Source organism: Zingiber officinale, chromosome 1B (genome assembly GCF_018446385.1).
Source record: "Zingiber officinale cultivar Zhangliang chromosome 1B, Zo_v1.1, whole genome shotgun sequence".
NCBI lineage: Eukaryota > Viridiplantae > Streptophyta > Magnoliopsida > Zingiberales > Zingiberaceae > Zingiber > Zingiber officinale.
The window spans coordinates 29,729,663-29,754,034 of NC_055986.1; the positions used below are offsets into that span (position 1 = coordinate 29,729,663).

A 24,372-nucleotide genomic window follows, 5' to 3' on the forward strand; every position below is an offset into this window, starting at 1 on the left:
CAAATTTAGTGAGCCAGAGCTTAGCTAAAGTTTTTATTGAGTGAAATTGTCAGTATAATTATTGAGTAAATAATTTAGATTATAAAGCACTACAAGTTTTTGAATTAAATAGTATGTCTATAGGATTCATGTCTAAATATAAAACACCATGTAAAATAAAGCACCTAATAAGCTTGTTTTCTCTGTTTCTCACTTGAAGTGAAACTAGCATATAAGCTGCCCAAGAACCAAAAGCTAAATACATTAGTAATATGCAGTCAAAGAGACAGAGATAACTGTCATTGGGGGGAGAGCACATTATAGTTACAAGTTCCATGCCTCAAATTCACACAAGAATTACTGAATTATTTCATTAAAAAAAATCATACAAAAATGATTCTTAATTTAGCTTTGTAAGAGGGAAGAAAAGTGCCTACACTATTTATCTTCACCATTCCAAAAGGATTGATTCATGTTGAGCTTGGAGGGAAAAATCTTTGCAACAGCTTCACATCATCCACAGGAGCATTGTGTCAAACACTTGAAGCAATGTCTTACAAAGCTACGCATTCCTCCACCCCTGTCGTGGGCTCTGCTAAGCTCCAGCCCGGATCCTTGCGCAACCCACTCTCCTTCACAAACCTCCGCACCTCTTCTGCCTCCAGCCATCGCCCCATCTCAACGTACAGATTCGACAACACCACGTAATGCGCGATGTTTGTAGGCTCGAGCTCCACCAGTTTTCTCGCCGCTAGTTCGCTGAAACTTAACTCCCCATGAGCTCTAGAGCCATGGAGGAGGGATCCCCAGATGACCACATTGGGCGCAAACGGCATCGCTTCTATGAACCTGACAGCCTCGCCAAGTAAGCCGGCGCGCCCCAGGAGGTCGACCATACAGCCGTAGTGCCTGATCCCTGGGCGGAATCCGTACTTGCCAGCCACCATCGCGTCGAACAATTGCCACGCAGCTTCGACGAGGCCCGAGTGGCTGCAGGCGCACAGGACGGCGATGAGCGTGACGCCATCCGGCCTGACGCCCTCGCTCTCCATCCTCGAGAGCCATTGGAGCGCTTCTCTGCCGCATTTGGCGAGGGCGAGCCCCATGATGACGGAATTCCAGGTGTATGCATTCCTCTCGGCCATGCTCCAGAACACTTCGAGGCCGGCGTCAATCCGACCGCATTTACTATACATGTCCACGAGTGAGGTCCCGAGGACGACGTCGAGCTTCCAGCCGCGGTTGCGGATGTAGTCGTGGATCCAGACGCCGACGTCAAGGGCTCCGTGGGCGGCGCAAGCGACCAGGGCGCTGACCATGGTGACGCGGTTAGGAGCCACGCCGGCGAAATGCATTCGCTCGAAGGCGAGAAGGGCGTCGCCAGGACGGTGGCGTCCGGCGTAACCGGTGATGAGGGTGGTCCAGGCGACGACATCGGGGGCGGGAATTTCGTCGAACAGTTGCTCGGAGGAGGGGATGTCGGCAGCCGTGGCGTAGAGATGAAGAAGGGAGTTGCGGACGTGGAGGTCAGAGGCGAGGCCGAATCGGAGAGACAGGGCGTGGAGCATGCGGCCGCGAGGCAGGTCGCCGCGGGGAAGGGACTTGAGGACGACTGGGAAAGTGTATCGGTTGGGGGGAACGGAGGAGCGGAGCATGTGGGAGAGGAGGAAGAGGGGCGGGAGAGAAGGGGAAGAGGAAGGAAGGAGGAGGAGAGCGCGGAGGAGGGTATTGCAGAGGAAGACGTGGGGTCGGTGGAGGAGGGAGAAGAGGGAAAGGGCGGGGGAGAGGCGGCGGAGGGTGAGGCAGACGTTGATGAAGGCGGAAGCGACGGTGGTGTTGGGGTGGAGGCGGTGGACGAGGATTTGGGACTGGATGAGAGGAAGCTGGGCGGGGGAGGTGCACGTGCTGATGGCATGCAGAATCCGATGGGCGGCAGGGGGCAGCGACTCCCCCAACGCCGCCGACGGAGGAAGCTTTAGCGGCGGAAGCAGCGACGACATCACATCCGCAAGACCGCAACAGCGCAATCCAAACAAAACATAATAATAATAATAATAATAATAATAATAATTATTATTATTATTATTATTATTATTATTGATGCGGTGATGAGGGGCCCACCCAGTGGAGGGTCATTATCAGGGTGGAAGTCAAAGGTCAGAGTTAGGGCGGTCAACGTCCCTATATCATCAGACGGTCCACTCATCCGACCGGGATAGAGAAGGTCCGACCCAACATCATCATAGCTCGGTCACATACCGAGCTTCTGATGCTCAAAGAAATGTCTAGGGAGCAAACGCCGAGCAGCCAACCCCGCTCGGATGTACCTCGGAACTAGTCCAGCGGAACCACAATCGAGTAGATTACATTCAAAGCAGAGCTCGGATAGTGGGTAGTTGGTCGAGCGACCATCCTGCTCGACCAGAGAATGATAGTGTCCAGACGACTAATGGTTGGTCGAACGGCTCACCCGCTCAACCCAGTAACGGACAAGAGGAGGATATGTGATATCCTTCTAGGAGCTTGTGCCACCGACAGACGGCATGGTCGGTGACATGGTCAGGCAGTGGATCATACGACGGAAGCTTCCACTGTCACGTCAGAGATATGCTCGGGTCGTTAAGATATGTTGTTAGGAATACTTTTCTGACATATCTTTTCAAGGGAAGCTTTGAGAAGCGTGCATACCTCGAGAAGTATGCACGCGCACCCTCGGAGCCCTATATAAAGGACCCCAAGCTTTAACGGAGGTATGCTAATCTTTACTGTAGCCACACTGTTACTTTATTACTCCGCTTCCTTACTCTCACATCGTTGGTGACTGACTTGAACGTCGGAGAGCCATCACCGAGGAACCTCTCCCTGGCTCGGCACTGACGTTGTTGTGGTTGCAGGTCTCTCTCTAGCTCGAAGTCACGCACGGTCAACAGGAGCGCCACGCCCCCAGCATTCATTGTCTTGACTCTCGGGCAGGATCAAATTTGGCGCCGTCTGTGGGAACGCAACCTGCATCTGAGCCAAGAAGATGAAAGATGCTGGACGACTTCACACCGTGAAGCTCACCCAAGAGGAGCTCGACATGCTCGTACATGCTCGAACACAGAAGATAGTTGAGCAGCAACAGCAAAATGCGTTAGCCGATCGACTGGCGCAACAGGCAACATCAGCATCAGGAGGTCGAGCGGTGCACGAGGACCGGCCGGAATAGCTCTTCATCTGGGGACAAAACAGAAGTCCGACCGGTACCCATGGAGAGGCACCGCCCGCCCCGATACCATTCCACCGGGCTCTGTTCCAAACACCTAAAAGATAGCGCAGGCGAATCAAGAGCGGGGTCCTCTTCAGATGAAGCGCCCGTTCGGGACGCTCGGAAAGGCAAGGCGCCTCGAGGCGACGCGTCTCCTGAACGGATCAACCGCCAGTTTTCCGAAGACGAGCGTCAGTCTGTTTTCCCTGAAGCAAGGATCGAGAGAAACTCTCCGAGCATACATTCAACGCTTCAACCAAGTAGCTATGGATATCCCCTCGGTCTCATCTGAGACCATGATGAATGCCTTTACACAAGGGCTCATCAAGGGAGATTTCTTCCGGTCGCTTATCAGAAAGCCGCCCCGCAACTACGACCACATGCTCAAGAAGGATAATGAGTACATAAATGTGGAAGAGGCCCAAGCAGCAAGAAGGAAGGAGGTACCAACCGAGCCCTCGGCACTGACCGAACGTCGACCGTCGAACAGCCACCAACCGACGAAAGGGCCAAGAGCCGAAGGCCGACCCCATCAAGAAATAAGGGTGCATGCCGTGCAGCATGTGGCTTCCGACTGGCCAAAGACACCGAAAGGCAAGGTATGGATGCGCATATTTTGCTCCTTCCACCAATCGACATCACACAACACGCGTGACGGTTGCGGCCTGACGTCGATCGCTAGGTCAACCCCGAGGGGCTATCGTCGCCGATCTCCCTCTCCCGCCCGGCGACACGAGCATCAATCTGCCGGGCGGTGGGGGGATGCAAGGAGATCACCTGAGCGACAACGCCATCATCAACAGAGGGAAAGTATCGATCATCCCCTAGCCTCCTATGATCAAAACAGGCCATCCGCTCGGGAGGAAGAAAACATAAACAATACCGCTTGATGAGAAATAAACATCATTGCCGACGGACCAACCAGTGGCGACTCTAACCGAGCCAGGAAGTCATACGCTCGGTGGCTGGAGATTCACGCCGTAGGCTGTGTTGGTGCAGCAGGGCCGCAAGAGGGGAGGGGTGAATTGTCTGCAAAATAAGAAATACCCTCCTCATGCTTTCAACTCTAAAATAGCAACAATAAAATAAAAATAAACTAACAGAAAGGAAAGAAAGAAGACTCAGAGATTTGATTGGGTTACAACCTAGGTGGTTGTTAATCCAAGACGGTTGAACAACTCTACTAGAAACGTCTCCTTCACTGTAGGTGGAGAAGCCTTTTTACACACTAAGAAAGCTCAGATGTTGCTAGGAATTAAATACAGAGTTGATTGCTTAATTTCCTAGCTCCAGGGGCCTTTATATAGCTCCTAGAAATCCTATCTCGAGTCTTGAGGGCGCCTCCAAAGGGGTTGAGGGTGCCTCCAAGTGTATAAGCGGATAAAACTTTATCCGCGTGTAAACGGCCAAGTTGACCCAGTTGAGGGCACCCTCAAGGACATTGAGGGCGCCCTCAATGTTGTTGAGGGTGCCCTCATTCTGGTGAGGGCGGAGGCGCCTCAACAGTTGTTGAGGGTGGCTCCAGCTATTTTTACAGCACTTCTTCGTCTTCACTTTAGCTTCCGAAGTCCCGATAGCTTGGGTGATTGCGGCCAATCGAAATAGGGTTCACCTGAACCCAATTTTCGTCCTTCTCCTCGGGCAGGCTTCTGCCCCGGCTTCTCTTCCCTCGAACATCGTGCACGTTCTTCTCGTCCACCGGTGTACTCTTCCGCTGCTCTTTCGTACTTCGGACGCACCGAACCCGTCGGCTCCCTTCCCGTGTCGTCCTTCTCGCTAGTTGTGTCTTCTGCTCGACTTCCTGCGCTCCTAAGCTCCTGCACACTTAAACACAAAGATCAAAACCAAACAAGACCTAACCTAACTTGGTTGATCACATCAAAACAACCATGGGGTCCAATAATCTCCCCTTTTTGATGTGCATCAATCCAAATTCAAGTTAGGGTAAAAAAACAGACAAGTAGTAATTTAAAGAAATTACTAAACAAATATTTTAACCATAAGGATTGCAATAATAGAATTTGCAACACTAAGCAAACAGAAAAAATATTATCTTGTTCCTAAAAAAAAATTAATATTATCTTGTTCCAAAAAAAAAAATTTAAGTACCAATTTTTTTTTAAAATATTAACTCCCCCTAAATTTGTTCATATCTCTCCCCCTTTGATCACAACAAAAAACGGAGTAGGGATTTTTTAAAATAAATCTAAGTTAACAAAGAACTATAACTTTTAGGCAATTTAAACAAAGTATTTTTTGAGAAATTTCCAACAAATGTTTTAAAAAAACTTGTTAAAGCATTGTTTAATTCCTATTTTCATGCTTTATCAATAACTTAATTAAACATTTTATTTCAATATTTTGGCTTCCAGGTAATGGCGAGGCACTAGACCTTCTTGGTTATTGGAGCAACAACCACTTTCTTAGACAAAGTCTCATAAAGAAATTATCTATTTAATTTTTCTTGCTGAAAGCGCTAACTTACAAAAATTTAATCTAGTAAAGATTTTGGAACCCAGTATAGGTTCCTTCCTATTTGACTAATCAAAAATTTAGGAGGTATATAATTTCTGGGAACTTTTCTAAGTTGTCCTTGGTGATGTTTAATATACCAATTCAATTTACCATAAATTCTAATTTTTTATTTTTGAAATTTATTTAAGCATGCATGATCATTTTTCAATTTTTCAATTTCAATTTTCAATTTTTTATTTTCTAATTTTAGATTATCGTACATTTCTAGAGGGTATGCTTTTGCTAAGTTTAACTTTAACTCATCATTTTCCTTTTCTAATTTAACTAAATCTTTAGTAAGCATTTTAATAAACTGAAAGGACTGCTTGGGAGTTAGAGTACACACCTTACTTACCTCAATTTTTGATGCTCCCCCTTGATCACAGCTTTCTTCTTCTGATGATCCTTCCCCTTCATCTATGCTTATTTCTGAGCTGGTCTCATCTTCTACTTAATGGTTGGCCATCAGTGCTAATCCCGAGAAGGCTTCGACTTCAAATTCAGAGGATGATGATTCATCCCATATAGCCTTCAGACTCTTGCGTTTAGTCGACGTCGGTCTTTGGGACTTCTCCTTGTCCCTTTTCTTCAACTTTGGGCAGTCATCCTTGATGTGTCATTCCTCGTTGCAGTTGTAGCATTGGACTGTCCTTCTGTTGTGTTGATTCTTTCTCGACTACGATTTAAATTTATTAGTTTTAATAAACTTATTTAATTTCCTTACCAATAGCGCCGCTTCATTTTCATCGATCGCTTGCTTCGGAGTCGGAATTGTCCATCTCGGCTTATAGGGCAACATTGAGATTTAACTTCTCTATTTGTTTAGGCTCTGCAATTCGAGACTCGTGAAGTTCAAATGTAGAAAATAAATTTTCTAGCATAGTTACCTCAAAGTCCTTAGAGATGTAGTATGCATCTACTAAGGACGCCCATTCTGGAGTTCTTGGGAAGACGTTGAGCGTATACCGTATCGAGTCTCGGTTTGTTACCATTTCTCCGAGATTGCTTAGTTGAGTTATCAGCTCCTTAGTTCTTACTTGGAGTTGCGCTACCTTTTCATCGTTGTTCATCTGGAGATTTGTCAGCTGAGTCTGGAGGATATCGCGCCTTGCTAACTTCACTTCTGAGATGCCTTCGTGGAGCTCCAGGAATTTTTCCTAGAGGTTTTTGGCGGAGTCGTAGCTTTCGATCCGACTTACCCCTGGAGTGGCAGGACGCTGAGCAGATGGAACTCTGCCTTTCCATTTGCCATGAAATCAGATTGCTCCTTTTTCGTCCAGTTGTATTCTTCATTGTCTTTAGGGGCTGAAAACCATATTTCATAATTAGAAGAATATCAAATTTTGTTTTGAAGAATACCTCCATTCGGCGTTTCCATGTTGCGAAGTCTCCGCCGAATTTCGGGGGATGAATACTTGCGCCAACCATCGTCTTGATCTTGATGCTTCAGTCGGCGGTCAGTCCTTTTGAGATGGTCTGGCTCTGATACGACTTGTTGGTGTAGCGATGCCAGCAAGAGGGGAGGGGTGAATTGCCTGTAAAATAAGAACTACCCTCCTCGTGCTTTTAACTCTAAAATATCAACAATAAAATAAAAACAAACTAACAGAAAGGAAAGAAAGAAGACTCGGGGATTTGACTTGGTTACAACCTAAGTGGTTGTTAATCCAAGGCGGTTGAATAACTCTACTAGAAACGTCTCCTTCACCGTAGGTGGAGAAACCTTTTTACACACTAAGAAAGCTCAAATGTTGTTAGAAATTGAATACAGAGTTGATTGCTTAATTTCCTAGGTCCAGAGGCCTTTATATAGCTATTGGAAATCCTATCTCAAGTCTTGAGGGCGCCTCCAAGTGGATAAGCGGATAAAACTTTATCCGCGCGCAAACGACTATGTTGCCCTAGTTGAGGGCTCCCTCAAGGACATTGAGGTCACCCTCAATGCTGTTAAGGGTGCCCTCAATGTAGTTGAAGGCGCCCTCACTCTGGTGAGGGCGGAGGCGTTTCAATAGTTGTTGAGGGTGTAGGATCATTGGCGGCCGACTAGAAGGAGGGTTGAATAGCCCTGTAAAACAAAAATAAAAATACCCTTCTCGAACTTTCAACAAAACACTTGCATAAAATAAATTGAACAGAAACTAAATAAAGGAAGAGGCAAAAGGATTTACTTGGTTACAACCAAGGAGGTTGTTATTTCAAGGAATGTCGCACTAGTATCTCCTTTGGGCGGAGAAGCCTCTTACAGCAGTGAAAGCGCAAAACAAAGAAGCTAATCTAAAACTAAAGCGTACAAGCATTGGAAATGAATTGCTCTAAGTTGTTGAAAAGCTTCTGGACCAAGACTATATTTATAGCCTTGGTCGGGGCGCCCTGAGGGTTCTGAGCGCCCTTGGGGGGATAAATATTATCCCCCAACGTTCAGATCGAGTCAAAGTTCGATCCTGGAAAAAAGTCAACTCTGGGCGCCCCGGTACGTTCCGGGCGCCCCGGTACGTTCCGGGCGCCCAGGAGGGATCTGGGCGGCCCGGTCAGCTTCGGGCGCCCCAGACCCAAAAGTTAACTCTGGTTGACTTTTTCGGTCCGTGTCCTCTACTCCGGCTTTGGTCGCCTCGATCCGGGTCTTCAACTCCAGATCCGCTCGCTTGGGTGATCTTAGCCATCCGGAAAAGGGTTCACCTGAACCCAACTTCCAATCTTCTCGAGTGGGCTTCCGCTCCGGCTTCTCGTCCCTCAGAATCGCCGCGTGTTTCCTTCTCGTCCGCCGGCCTACTCATCCGCAGTCTTCATCTCTCTGATGCACCGCATGCCGTCCTTCTCGCTAGCTGCAACTCTTGCTCCTCGAGCAATATTCCGCTCCGGCTTTCGTTCCTCGGAACCACCGTACGCTTCCTTCCCGTCCGCCGGTGTACTCTTCCGCAGCGCCTCGTCCCTTGGACGCACCACGTGTCGTTCTTCTCGCTAGCTGCATCTTACACTCGACTACTTGTGCTCCTAAGCTCCTGCATATTTAGACACAAGGTTAGAAACATATAGGACCTAACTTAACTTGTTGATCACATCAAAACAACCTTGAGGTTCCAACAATCTTCCCCTTTTTGGTGTGAGCAACCCAAGTTAAGCTAGGATAAAAATAGACATCATATAAACTTAACTAAATTTGTAATTAAGTGCAAAAATAAAACAAGTTAAATTTTGGTTTACCTCCCCCTAGACTTATACTTTTCCTTCTCCCCCTTTGATCACATAAAAAATAGAGTTCTAAAAAAAAATCTAAGGGTAAAAACTTAGAAAATTTTGAGATCCTTAAAAAATTTGCAATAATAAACAGTCTCTATAAAAAAAATTTAAGTAAAATTTTAAGAAAATTTTTCTAAGTGAAATTAAAAAAAAAAATCTAACTTAGACAGCTTTGAAAAAAAAAATTCGAGAAAAAAAACTTAAGCAGAAATTTTCAATTTCAGAACAACTTTTAACTTAGGCAAAAAATATTTTCTGAAAATTTTTTCTAAGTATAAAAGAGAATTTTTCTAAGAAAAAAATATTTTAAAAAAATATTTGAAAAACTTTAAAAGTATTAATTAATTATAATTTTAATGCTTTGACAGAAAGTTAATTAAACATTTATTTCAATATTTTGGCTTCCAGGTCGTGGCGAGGCACTAGGCCTTCTTGGTTATTGGAGCAACAACCACTTCCTTAGACAAAGCCTTATAAAGAAATTCATTGTCTAATTTTCTCACTGAAAGGCTCTAAGTCTAATCAATAGTTTAATTTAAACAGGACTTAGGAACCCAATATAGGTTCCAACTTACTGGATTGATTACAAATTTCTTAGGAACATATTTTCTAGAGATATTCCTAATTTGTCCCTGGTGATATCTATAATACCAATTTTAAATTTTAAAATTTCTAAAACTAGATGAGCATGCATGGTTTTGTTGGATCGTGATGTTTCGATAGAGGGGGGGGTGAATATTGATTACGAAAAATTCTTCGATAAGAGTTAAACGCAGCGGAAAAATTAAGCAATGCTAACACAGACCAATTTTACTTGGTTCGGAGCCTGTGTCGACTCCTACTCCAAGGCCTGTACTCGTTGAGTGCTTTCGGTGGGCAATCACTAGCAGTTCGAAAATTATTACAAACTAAGTGTTGAAATGCTGATGAAAATAAAAGCAATACCGACAAAGGAATAAATCGAAAAGGAAAAAGTGCGTTGTCGGAGCTTCGTTAGCGTCGCAGGAGCACAGAGCAGCAGAGCAAGCAGTAGAAGATCTTCTTGTCAGTTGTTGTTTTGAGCTCCACCCCTGACCCTCCTTTTATATGAGGCTCGGGGCGCCCCGGATCTCTTCCGGGCACCCTGGTGAGACGTGGCAGGTCCAACCAACGAGCTCCACGTGGCGACGACGCGATAGGATAAAAATTGCCTCCCGGGCGCTCGGATCCCTCCCGGGCGCCCGGATCCCTTCCGGGCGCTCGGACCACCTTTTTCCAGGGAACATCTTTCCAGCAAAACAAGGTTAGTCCGAGGCAAATAGATAATGTATATCCTGCAAAACCAAGTGTTAGCATAGTTTATAAGTTCAATATAAAAAGTATGACTTAGATTCCGTCTTTCCGAGACCGGAATCTAGTCACGATCTCGACTTAGATATCTGAAATGGATTTAAACCGGATCAACGCCTAATGTTCCCTTCCCGGGAACGCGTCCTCACAGTCACTCTCTTCCAGTGACTTACCTTCACTCACCTGTCAGACGTCCGGTTAGCCTTTCGTCCCGTCTGGACTTCTCGCCAAGCGTCCGGTCAGCCCGTCGACCCGCTTGGACTTCTCGCTAGCTATCCGGTCAGCCCGTCGACCTAGCTGGACTTCTCGCCAAGCGTCCGGTCAGCCCGTCGACCTGCTTGGACTTCGTGCCAGACATCCGGTCAGCCCGTCGACCTGTCTGGACTTTACCTGCATACTCGGTCAGAGTGTTAGATCACGACAAACCTAACTTAATCTGATTTGTCATTCATCAAAATCTGATTTTGACCGTTAGTGCTGACCGCACCAACAGGTTTTTCAAATTATTTACTTAAATTTTCAGATCTTTATTTTCTGATTTTAATTTCTCATTTTCTAATTTTGATTTGTCTAATTCTTCTAAGGGACAAGATTTAGCCAAAATTATTTTTAAGTTTTTAATCTCCTTTTCTAATTTGCAATAGTTTTTTGTTAATAGTTTAACAAACATAAAGAGTTTATCGGGAGGAAGTGATCGTACCTCACTTACCTTGTCGATCTCGTTGTCCATTTCTCCCCCTGAACTGCTGCTTTCTTCCGACATGGCTCCCCCTTCATCGATGCTCTTGATGCTCATTTCGAAAGAGCTTGACTCGCAGTCGTCATCTTGATGACTTGCCATTAGAGCAAGTTTGGAGAATGCCTCGACTTCCGACTCCGACGATGTATCGTCCCACGTCGCCTTTAGGGCCTTTCACTTTTGGATAGGCTTCTTACCCTTCTCCTTGTCCTTGTTCTTCAGCTTGGGGCAGTTATCCTTGACGTGCCCTTCTTCGCCACAGTGGTAGCAGCGGATCATCCTTTTCTTTTTTCCTTGCCGATGGTTAGTCGATCTAGATTTACAAAGTTTCTTGAATCTTCTTACCATCATTATCATTTCCTCGTCATCGAGAGAAGATTCTGACTCAGGTTCGTCTCTCAAAGCTTTGAGGGTGATGTTGATCTTGGGCTCCTTCAAACCTGTACATCTTGATTCGTGCACTTCAAAGGTCGAGAAAAATTCTTCTAATGAAATTTTTTCTAAATCTTTTGATATGTAAAAGGCATCTACAAATGATGCCCATTTGGTATTTCTAGAAAAGGAATTTAAAGCGTACCTTAGCGAATCTCGGTTACTTACCTTTTCTCCGAGATTCAAGAGTCCGGTGTGTAACGCCCGCCCCTTATCTACAACTCCTGCCTAGTGAGGGCGGGGTTACTTTCCTTACCCTTAGACTTAGTAAACTTAAACATTCATACATACATACAGCGGAAGCATATCTATGTTTCTAAGCATAGAGTAACATAGTAAGCATGTGTATAAGAAATAACATGGTTCAACTTAAATAGTCATAGTATTCATTTCTAACTCATGCATAGAGAATCATAAAAGACATCACATAACATAACATATTATTCTAAGTTCACTTAAGCAGGTTATTTTGTTTCTTTAGCCAAGTCACCATCACACATCTCTTGCCCCTTCCTGTTGCTCCTCTAGTTTCTCCATTCTTTACCTTTATCTGTGGTACAAGGAAAAGTATCTGTAAGCACTCAAGGCTTAGTGAGATCATTTCCTACTCACAAAAAACCAGCGTATCATGCAACATCATCATATCATACATTATAGAGTAATTGATGCTCATATCATCATGTAATTAAAACATATCAAATCATGGCATGAATCTCAGTAATGACATAAGGTAAAGTAAACAACATATTATGGCCTAAATCTTATTATGGTACAAGTAACATCCTATCATAGCATAAATCACATCATAACATAAGAAATCATTATATCATGATATAAATCAAATCATAACATGGAGGTACTATCATGACATAAGAAAATCATCATATCATGGCATAGATCCTATCATAGCATGGATGTACTATCATAACATAAGAAAATCATCATATCATGGTATAGATCATATCATAACATAAGTGTACATCATAGCATAAGTGAAAACATCATGACATTTCTTTTCATAACATCAAGGCATCAAATCATAGCATATCTTGTAAGCATTACTTTTCATCATATCGTGAGCATGGATGCAAGATGTCCTTTAAAACATGGGAAATGTAAATGTCATGTGCAATATGCCTTTCAAAACATGATTTATGTCATGTCTGAGATGTCTTAAAACAATATCATATAGTACTTGAAAATAATCTCAACATGAAAGGGGTCCGGCTTAGTACCACATACATACATAATGCGTGCATCCTAAGTAGACCCAAGGTAGCTAGTCTTGAACCTACTAGGAGACTAGGCCCGTAGCTCGACCTAGGGGCACGTAAGGACCCCACCCTTTACTAGGCCCGTAATTCGACCTAGGGGCGCATGAGGAGCCCACCCTTTTGGTACAAGACATTCAAAGTAAAATACATGTCATACCATATCTCTATCATTTCATAACATATTCATGTCGTTCATAGCATATCTTATTCATGTCAATCATAGCATATCATGTCCATGTCATTCATAGCATATCATGTTCATGTCATTCATGGAAATTCATATTCATGTCATTCATAGCATATCATATTCATGTCATTCATAGCATATTTCATTCATGTCATTCATGGCATATCATGTTCATATCATTCATGTCATTCATAAGGTATGCATAAATGGGCACATAGCCATGCATACTTGGGCACATAGCCATCATACTTGTCTTGGGCACATAGCCATCTTATTTGGGCACATAGCCATTTAGATATCATTCTCATGCATGGTTCATAAACATATTCAAATGAGCAATATAACACAAAAAAGAAAACATAATCATGCATGGATCACAAGTTAACTTCTTCCGATTCAAGTCATGGCAAGGGAAGTACATATTGAGTCATAACTTAGTCTAAATTCTCAAGCGACTAAGGGTGGCCGAAACATGCATAGGCTCATTTAGGTTTCATGAAATCATACAAGCATATGAACCCACATTCATTTCCATACATTTAACATAAGAAACATCATAAGCATATGTGATTTAGGTTCTATGCTTCCTAGGGTTTTAAACCCACCTTGGCCGAAACATACAAGGTCCAAACTTGGTTACAAATAGCATGTAAGCATGTGAATCTAAATAAATTTTCCATGCATTTATCCTAGGTATCCACATGAGCATATTAGGTTAAAGTTCAAGCTTCCTAAGTTCACCAAGTGTAAGTGGCCGAATGCTACAAAACATGGATTCTAAACATATGAGTACCCTATAAATTTCATAGCATATCATGGAGAGGAACATAAACATGTTAGGTTTGAATTTAGGCTTGCCTAAGCCCTACATTTCATAGTGGCCGAATGTTCAACATGTGAAAAACATAACCCTAAGCAACATGAAATCTCAAGTGCATAATGTTATCTTCATATCTTTTCATAAGGTAAAACATAAGCAAGCTAGATTTGAGGTTAAGCCTCATTAAGGTATTAATCCCTTAATGGTCGAAACCTTGTGATAGGTTCCTACTAGTTCTAAGCAACATACAAGTATAAACATCAAGGAAAATATTCATATAACATCATAGAAGAGATCATAGACATGTTAGTTTTTAAATTGAGCTTCCCTAGATTTTAAGCCTCTTCATGGCCGAACCCTAAGGTAGAGTATTACCTAACTCCAAGCCTTATACAAGCATGAAATGTCAAAGTCATATTCATAACATATCATGAGGAAAACTTAAACATATTGGTTTTGGTTTTTTAAGCTTCCATAAACTTTACAAGTATCATAACTGAAATTTCTAAGGGAAAACTCTAGGTTATAAATTCATATAAACTCAACAAAAACCATATAACCACTTGTACCACAGGTGAGGGGATACTCACATCCTCTTTCTTGGTCTTTTCCTAAGAGAAGGTACCCTTTTGTGAAAAGAAAGAAGAGAGCTCCTCCTCCTAGTGCTCCTTTGTGTTTTTCTTGCTTGTGAGAGGTAGATCTTGAGGGTTCCTTGTTGTGGTTTGGTTTTCTTAGGGAGAAAACCTTAGTTGGATTTTTGGGAAAGAAGAGAGGAGGCTCTAGGTCACGGCAAGGTGAGGGAAGGGAAGAAAAATGAAGTCCCTTCTTGATTTTCCCTCTTATGCTAGGTGGAAGTAAGAAGCAAAAAGAGGCTTTGCTTTCCCCTCTTCCTAACTCATCTTTTATTCTCTTAATGATGAAGAAATGTCTTCATTCATCCCCCTACTTCTTCTCCTCTCCTTCTCTCTTGTCATCCACGAAAATGAAAAAGAGTGAGGAAGAAAAAAAAAACAACTTGTCTTGCTTCTTAATCAAGAGAAGGAGGAAGAAAGCTACTTGATGTTTTCTTGCTTTCTTCTCTTAATCATGGTTTTATCTTTATCTACAATATCCCTTCTCTATTTAACAATAACTCATGATGGTCTAGTGGTAATTCCATAATTCTTAGCTTAAGAAGGTTCAAGGTTCAATCCTTGACCAATTCTTTATATATATATATATATATAAAAGAAATCTTCACCTACTTAGCTTAAGAATTCGTGGGTGTTACACGGTGATAATCTCCTTGATTCTCGAGTGCAGGTGCGCAACTATCTCGTCTTCCCCAAGTCGCAGGCTGGTGAGCTGATTGTGAAGTAGATCTCTTTTGGCGAGCTTGGCTTTGGAAGTTCCTTCGTGCAGCTCGAGGAACTTCTCCCAAAGTTCCTTCACGGAGGTGTAGTTGCCGATTCAATTAACTTCTTGTGGTGGAAGAACGCTTAACAGATGGTATTCTGCTTTGCCGTTCGCCACGTATTCAGCCTGCTCCTTTTTTGTCCATTGACATTTTTCCTTGCCCTCTGGAGCTATAAAGCCAAGTTCCATTGTTAAAATTAATTCAAAATCTGTTATAAAAAATACCTGCATCAGTTTTTTCCAGGTTGCGAAATCCCCTTCGTATTTCGACGGGTGGATGCTTGGTCCGACCATTATGTTTGCTTCGATTGGCGGTTAGTCTTCCTGAAGCACCTTGGCTCTGATACCACATGTAGGACCGTTGGCGGCCGGCTAGAAGGGGGGTTGAATAGCCCTGTAAAACAAAAATAAAAATACCCTTCTCAAACTTTCAACAAAATACTTGCATAAAATAAATTGAACAGAAACTAAAGAAAGGAAGAGGCAAAAGGATTTACTTGGTTACAATCAAGGAGGTTGTTAATCCAAGGAATGTCACACTAGTATCTCCTTTGGGTGGAGAAGCCTCTTACAACAATGAAAGTGCAAAACAAAGAAGCTAATCTAAAACTCAAGCGTGCAAGAGTTGGAAATGAATTTCTCTGAGTTGTTGAAAAGCTTCTGGATCAAGGCTATATTTATATCCTTAGTCGGAGCGCCCTGAGGGTTCCGGGCGCCATGGGGGGAGGGATAAATTTTATCCCCCAACGTTCAGATCGAGTTAAAGCTCGATCCTGGGAAAAAGTCAACTCCGGGCACCCCGGTACGTTCCGGGCGCCCCGGACCCAAAAGTCAACTCTGGTTGACTTTTTCGGTCCGGGTCCTCTGCTCCAGCTCTGGTCGCCTTGGTCCAGATCTTCAACTCCGGATCCGCTCACTTGGGTGATCTCGGTCATCCAGAAAAGGGCTCACCCGAACCCAACTTCCGGTCTTCTCGAGTGGGCTTCAGCTCGGGCTTCTCGTCCCTTGGAATCGCCGCGTGTTTCCTTTTCGTCCGTCGGCGTACTCATCCGCTTCGTCCCTCGGATGCACCGCGTGCCGTCCTTCTAGCTAGTTGCGTCTCTTGCTCCTCGAGCAGTCTTCCGCTCTAGCTTTCGTCCCTTGGAACCACCGCACGCTTCCTTCTCGTCCGCTGGTGTACTCTTCCACAGCGTCTCGTCCCTCGAATGCACCGCGTGTCGTCCTTCTCGCTAGCTGCGTCTTCCACTCGACTACCTGTGCTCCTAAGCTCCTGCACACTTAGTCACAAGGTTAGAAACACACAGGACCTAACTTAATTTGTTAATCACACCGAAACAACCTTGGGATTCCAACAGAGGGCGCCTCCAGCTGCTTTTCCAGCACTTCTTCGTCTTCACTTTAGCTTCTGAAGTCCCGATAGCTTGGGTGATTACAACCAATCGAAATAGGGCTCACCTGAACCCAATTTCCAGCTTTCTCCTCGAGCAGGCTTCTGCCCCGGCTTCTCGACCCTCGAATGTCGCGCACGTTCTTCTCATCCACCGGTGTACTCTTTCGCAGCTCTTTCGTCCTTCGGACGCACCAAGCCCGTCGGCTCTCTTCTCGTGTCGTCCTTCTCGCTAGCTGCGTCTTCCGCTTGACTTCCTGCGCTCCTAAGCTCCTGCACACTTAGACACAGGGATCAAAATCAAACAAGACCTAACTTAACTTGGTTGATCACATCAAAACAACCACGGGGTCCAACAGGTTGTAGCCGAGAGAGGGCGAACGGGTCCGAAATCAGCTTCGAACCCCGGGATCTCGAAGGCGTAGAAGTCCCCCCACGATGACGCTCTCATTATCCGAGCGATAATCACAAATTATACCGTTCACCAAATTTTTATTGACATAGGGAGCTCGGTGAACATAATCTTCAAAAAGGCTTTCGATCAATTCCAGATTGACCAAGGTGAGCTGCTGCCAATGATTACCCAGCTGTACGAATTCACGGGCAACGAGGTTTTGTCGATCGGCCAAACCAAGTTGGCCATATCGCTCGGCGAGGAGCCGCTCAGGAGGACTAGGACCACAAACTTCATCATGGTGGACACTTCCTCAGCTTACAACGTCATCCTGGGTCGACCATCTCTCAATGAGTTCCGAGCAGTAGTTTCAACCTACTGCCAGAAGATCAAATTCCCGGTAGACGACCTAGTCGGGGAAGTTAAGAGTGACCAGCTGGCCGCTCGGTGTTGCTATGTTGAAATGGTCAAGACTGAGGCCAGGTCTGCTTGGAAGAACCCACGACTAGAGGTTAGTGCTATTACTGAAAAGCCTCCTACCCTAGTCTATAAGAGGAGGTTCAAATCCATCCTTGTCGAGCGGAGGCCACAACTTTCATAGCATCTGATCTGGAAGCCAAGCAAAAGGCAGAGCTGATCGCATGTCTATGACAAAACTACGATATATTCGCATGGTCAACGCACGAGCTTCCCGGGATTTCCCCGAGCGTTGCACAACACGAACTTCACGTCTGACCGAACGCTCGACCGGTAAAACAAAAGAAGAGGGACTTCAGCGCCGAACAAAACCTGATCATCCAGGCAAAAATAGAGAAGCTGCTGGAGGTCGGCCACATACGGAAAATTCAATTCCCGAGCTGGCTCACAAGTGTTGTGCTGGTCTCCAAGCTAGTCAACAAGTGGCGAATCTGCATCGACTTCTGGGACCTCAACAAAGCATGCTTGAAGGACTTCTACCCGCTACCTCGGATTGATCAGATGGTAGACTCCACTACTGAGTGCGAGCTGATATGCGTGCTGGGTGCATATTAAGGATATCACCAAGTGCCGCTCGCCCGAGAAGATCAGGAAAAGGTCAACTTCATTACAGCCGACGGGACGTACTGTTACAATGTCATGTCGTTTGGACTGAAGAATGTCGGAGCTACTTATCAGAGACTGATGAATAAAGTATTCCAACGGTAGATCGGTCATAACATGGAGGTATACGTCGACGACATATTGATCAAATCCCTCCGAGCAACGGACCTATGCACAAATATCAAGGAGACCTGCGAGACACTTAGGACATACGGAATCAAGCTGAATCCAAACAAGTGTCTGTTCAGCGCAAAGAGTGGGTGATTCTTGGGCAACATCATCACCGAGCGGGGCATCAAGGCAAACCCCAGCAAAGTAAAAGCACTACAAGACATGTCGCTGCCAAGAAAATTGAAGGAAGCCTAACATCTCACCGGTCGAATAACAACATTATCTCGATTCATCTCCAAATCATCCGACCAGAGCTTGCCATTTTTCAAGATATTGCGCCGAGCCACCAAATTCCAATGGGAGAAGAAGTGCGATCGGACGTTCGAAGAACTTAAGGAGTACCTCAACTCATTGCCTGTACTAGCTAAGCCAGTTGTCAGCGAGCCCTTCCGGATTTACCTATCTTCAACCGAGCATGTAGTCGACTCGGCTCTAATGAGGCAGAACGGGAAGGAACAACCAGTGTATTTCTTAAGTCATATATTGAAAGACTTTGAATCTCATTACACCGGTCTCGAGAAATTGGCTTACGTGTTGGTACTCGCTGCTCGGAGGCTTCGTCCGTACTTCCTCGCTCACTCCATCATCGTAATGACCAATAGTCCCATGGGGCGGGTCCTCCTCAATCCAAAAGCGTCCGGACGGCTAATCAAATGGACGACTGAGCTCAACGAGTTCGACATCCAGTATCAGCCTTGAACGGCTATCAAAGCACAACCCTTGGCAGATTTCGTTACTGAGGTACAAAATCCTGAGTCAGAAGCCGTTTGGAGGATATATATAGATGGTTCGTCTACTCGGCAAGGGAGCGGGGTCCGCATATTGCTCATCTCCCCCCGAGAGGAGCGAATGCAGCTGCCCGTTCGGCTGGACTACATGACAACAAACAATAAAGCCGAATACGAGGCGCTTATAGCCGGCCTACAAGTCGCCCGGCACGTCGGAGCCATCAAGGCCCTCATCCACTCAGACTCTCAATTGGTCGCTCAACAGCTGACCGGGACATTCTAGATAAGTAAGGTGTGACTCAAGCTCTACACCGAGGCCTTTGAAAAATTAAAGACCAATTTTCGAGAGGTTGCCATACAGAAGATCCCCCGCTCGGAGAACCAGGCTGCAGATGAGCTGGCCAAATTAGCGAGCTCGTTATCGCCGATCGTTATAGCACAACCGATCGAGCAAGTATCCCTAGTGGCTAATATTGACCGAATGGAGGGGCTTACCTTCCCAAATGATTGGAAGTCGGCATTGACGGAGTTTTTGCTACCGTCGGGAGCTACACCGTCCGATCAGGAGGAGGCTCGCTTGTTAAGGAGAAGGGCTAGCCGGTTCACCTTGATCGGGGATCAGCTCTACAAGAAGACCTTCTCTAGGCCTCTACTTAAATGCGTCGGATCAGAGGACGCCGTCTACATACTACGGGAGGTACATTAAGGATCCTGCGAAGGACACTCAAGCGGCCGCTCATTGGCATAGAAGATTCTACTGGCCGGATACTTTTGGCCGACCCTCCAAGAGGATGCTGCCCGGATGGTGGCTACTTGTCTGTCCTGCCAGAAATATCATAACCTCTAGCACCGACTGACCGAGGAAATGAAGGCATCAACAATCTCGTGCCCGTTCAACCAGTGGAGCATAGACATCGTTGGGTCATTCCCCATGTCCACAGGTCAGCGAAAGTTCCTGCTCGTCGCAGTGGATTATTTCTCCAAATGAGTCGAAGCCGAGCCGCTGGCAAGAATAATCGAGCAGATGGTCATGAAGTTCATCTGGCAGCACATCATATGCCGGTTCATCATCCCACGCTGGCTCGTCTCAGATAATGGAAGGCAATTCGCTGATCAGAAACTCAAAGAATGGTGTGGAGGATATGGTATTCAGCAAGCATTCACTTCAGTGACCTATCCTTAGAGCAACGGGCAGGCAGAGGTCGCCAACCGCGAAATTCTTCGAATCCTACATGCTCGGCTCGACCATGTTGGTGGAAGTTGAGTGGATGAGCTACCCAACGTGCTATGGGCGATCCACACAACTCCCAAAGAAGGAACCAGGGCGACTCCTTTCCACCTGGTGTATGCGGCGAAGCGGTCGTCCCCGTCGAGGTCAGAGTTGAATCAGATCGGATACAACATTATAGCGAGGACAACGTCGAGCAGAAGCTTCTGGAGCTAGACTTAGTGGACGAAGCTCGCGCAAAAGCCGTCGGCCGGCTAATGGCATACCGACAAATGATGAAGCAAAACTACAATCGGAGGGTGATCCCAAGGTCGTTCTAGGTCGGCGACCTAGTATGGAAGAAAGTGAGCCGGTCGACGACGTCACCAAGCTGGAAGCCTCGTAGCCCGAACCTTCAAGGTCGTGGAGAAGCTCCGGTCAGGCACCTACTACTTGGAGGATGAGGGCGGACGACGACTAGAGCGGCCGTGGAGCGCGAACTATCTCCAATCTTACCGATTCAGGTGAGAGGTGCGTCTTGTAATAGTTAATGTCTTTGCATCCTGTACTTTTGGTATACAGGGCAAAAGTAAAAAAATAAAGGGTTTTAAAGCTTTGTGTCGAGCGGCATGGAAGATCGTCGAGCGGCGACGTTAAACGCGTGTCTCCATCGACAGTCGAGCGGCGACCTTAAACCCATGACTTCATCAAATCGTCGAGCGACGACGTTAAACGCGTGTCTCCATCGACGATCGAGTGGTGACTTTAAACCCATGACTTCGTAAAATCGTCGAGTGGGCAACGTTAAACACGTGTCTCCATTGACGATCGAGCGGCGACCTTAAACTCAAATCGTCGAGCGGCGACGTTAAACGCGTCTCCATCGACGGTCGAGCAGTGGCCTTAAATCCATGACTTCGTCAAATCGTCGAGCGACGACGTTAAACGCGTGTCTCCATCGACGGTCGAGCGGCGACAATAACCCATGACTTCGTCAAATCGTCGAGCGGCGACGCTAAACGCGTGTCTCCATTGACGGTCGAGCGGCGACCGTAAATCCATGACTTCGTCGAGCGGCGACGTTAAACGCGTGTCTCCATCGACGGTCGAGCGACGACCTTAAACCCATGACTTCGTCAAATCGTCGAGCGACGACGTTAAATGCGTGTCTCCATCGACGGTCGAGTGGCGACCTAAAATCCATAACTTCGTCAAATCGTCGAGTGGTGACATTAAACGCGTGTCTCCATCAACGGTCAAGCGGCGACCTTAAATCCATGACTTCGTTAAATCGTCGAGTGGTGATGTTAAACGCTTGTCTCCATCGGCGGTCGAGCGATGACCTTAAACTCAAGTCATGTCAAATCATCGAGCAACAGGAGAAGCTATAAACCTTCCTCAAATTCCTTCAATGGCACTTGAGCCAAGTCGCTAACCGCATAAACGTCGCTCAGGCAAGCGTCCTCGAAGGTGTTGTCCGTTCGGAGTGATACGCACAAACACCATAGACGGTTAAGGGCAATCGTGCAAGAAGAATTGTAAAAAGGCAAGCACCACCTAACAAGTGAACATTCATTGCAAAAAAAATTGGTGCACCGTCGAGCGGGCGGGCTTCCATTCAAAAATAGATTCTTTTACAAGACAAACGCTCAACCTCACTCTAGGTAATCGAAAACGTTATTAGGCAACGAGTCGTTCAACTTGCTGCGATTGATAACGTTGTCCGTCAGCACGGTGGGAAGATGGTCGTCCACCTTGAGCTGCTGGAGCATCCCGTCAATAGCAAACTCAAAGATCCGAACGATCCACTGGACGACCTTATTAGTGAATTTGTCCGAGCGAAGGAAGGCCTGCTTCAGCGTTTCAAGCATGCCCGGTTCACCTTCTTGATACGTCGCTAGTGCCAAGCGGGAGGCCTCCAAAGCATCTTCAGCAGCTGTCAGCTCCCCTCGTAAAGAAGCCTCTTCAGCCGAGCGGCAGATCCGCTCGACGACCAGGAAGTCTTCAGTTTCCTTGAGCTTCTGGGCGAGATTCTGAGCCTCCTAATTTTTCAGCTTCAGATCGGTGATGGCTCGGTTTAGGGATGGAAATGAACCAAATGGTTCGCGAGTTATTCGGAGCTCGGTTCGATAAAAAACTTGTTCGAGTTCGTTCGTTTATCTTATCTAGCCGAGCTCGAGCTCGATTTCGAGCTCGACAGTTTTATCGAGTCGAGCTTGAGCTTAAGAATATTCGGCTCGTGAGCTCGCGAACATGTTCGTTTGTAGGCTCACGAGCCAAAAAAGGAGCCTTAAATTGAGCCAAAAAATGAGCTAAAAACGAGCTAAAAAACGAGTTCTAAAACGAGCTTTAAAACGAGCCAAAAAAACGAGTTCTAAAATGAGCCCGAAAATGTGCCGGAGCTCGCTTAACGAATTAGGCTCATTAACTATGATAATTGAGCTAATAACGAGCCGAGCTCGAACTGTTCGCGAGCTTGATAATTTCAAAATGAGTCGAGCTCGAGCCTTGTAATAAAAGTTCGATTCGAGCTCGAGCCGAGCTCGAGCCAGAATGTAACTTAAACGAGCCGAGCTCGAGCCTAATACTGTTCGACTCGATTCAGCTCGTTTACATCCCTAGCTCGGTTCTTCCTCATCGTGGCCGACTCGATTTTCTTATCAAAAGTGCTAACCTGAGTGTTGAGCCGCCCCAGCATAACTTCCTGGCCAGTAGTCTTCTGCCGCTCGGCCTCGAGGAGCTTGTTGGCTTTCTCCAGATCGGCCTGCAGCTTGCCGACCTCAGTAATAGGCAACCCTTGGGAGGATAATGTGTCGCTCGAGATTTTAAGCTTCTTCAGCTCGTCCTCCACAAAAGGGAGTCATTGGCACATGGCCACGCTTTCCACCTGGTACTACAGGCGAACGGAAAAATGTTAACACCGATCGGAGGTAAATCCTGAATGGATAGTAAAATACATACCCCAGTGGACATTTGCAGGTGACTGTTGTCGAGGGCCCTGGGGGGCATCGTAGCGTCTCGTGCTCGAGCTTCCTCCCAGATGTCGGCAAGCGGCCTGCGGATGAGGATTTTGTGCTCGGGAGTGCGAGGTTGGGTGCTCGGCTCGAGATAATCCTTCGTTGGCAGGTGGAGGATCGCCATCACGGATCGTCGACCGCTCGGGCCCGATTGGGAAGAGGCCATCTGGCCGGAAGGTGGGGTCGTGGGCGCGGGGCGGATACCGGAGCGCAAAACCCTTCGTCGGGTAGGGGCAGAAAGGCAATTGGTTGTGCAGCGAGGGTCTCTGGCGACAGCTCGACCAAGGATGGTGTCCGATCAGAAGAAGTGGCCTCCGTCGTTGCTGGGATGGCCGTAGTAGATGAAGTGTCTACCCGCTCGGTGGCCCTCACAGCCGAGGTGGCGGAACGGGAAGGCTGGTCCACTCGGCGTCTCTTGCACCTAATAAGAGGCTCGCCATCGCCCGAAGATCCGGAGCCCTCGGTCCAGGCGGCAGGCTGCGACTTAAGGGTAGGGAGTAGCCCCCCACAGCTTCGATGGTGGGTGCCCGGTCGGCAGCGCCCTCGCCCATAGTGGATGTCTCCCTGCTCTCGGCAAGCGTGCCTTCATGAGAGTCGACCAGTGTTAGACCTCGGCTCGCTAATTCTTTTGCGGCAGCCGCCTCAACCTCGGCGTCCTTAAGCTTTATGAAGCCAGCCACCCGCGCTCGCATCATGACATCGGCTGCAAGAGACAGAAAAGAAATCAGTTAGACTCAAAAGAAAGGATCAGGTAATGGCGTACCTAAGCCGCTCGGGAGCTTGGTGCGGATCGGGCTCAGACCGAAGATGTACATGACACCCTCCAGCAGCAGCTTATGGATGTCATATCTTTGACTAGCCATCAGGGACACTGCGTGCAGATAGTCCGCTCGGCTCTTATGCTTCTTCAGGTTGGGTTGAGGTGGTAGTCCAACCTGCCAGCGTGTTCGAAAGCTCGGCCGTTCGGGGAGTCGCATGAAGAAGAAATACTCCTTCCAATGTTTGTTGGAAGTGGACATTTTGTCAAAAAAATATTAAGCTGACCCGAGGCTGAAAAAGGAAGGTTCCCATTTTGAACTGCTTGGGATAGTAAAAGTAGTGGAAAGCTTGAGGGGTCAAAGGAATGTCGTGCAGCCGAAACAGCACGACGACGCCGCACAGCAAGCGAAAAGAATTTGGTATGAGCTGTGGAAGGGGAACACAGAAGTAATTACAGACTTCAATGATGAAAGGGT

At 46.3% G+C, this 24,372-nt stretch overlaps 1 protein-coding gene across 1 annotated transcript; it reads right to left on the bottom strand.

The window, feature by feature from the left end:
• Positions 1-224: 224 nt before the first annotated feature.
• LOC122054345 (pentatricopeptide repeat-containing protein At5g56310-like) lies at positions 225-2,003 on the bottom strand. The gene has a single exon (XM_042616064.1). It carries the CDS (start codon positions 1,977-1,979, stop codon positions 534-536), a length of 1,446 nt encoding a protein of 481 aa, XP_042471998.1. The 5' UTR covers positions 1,980-2,003; the 3' UTR covers positions 225-533.
• Between the last annotated feature and the right edge of the window lie 22,369 nt (positions 2,004-24,372).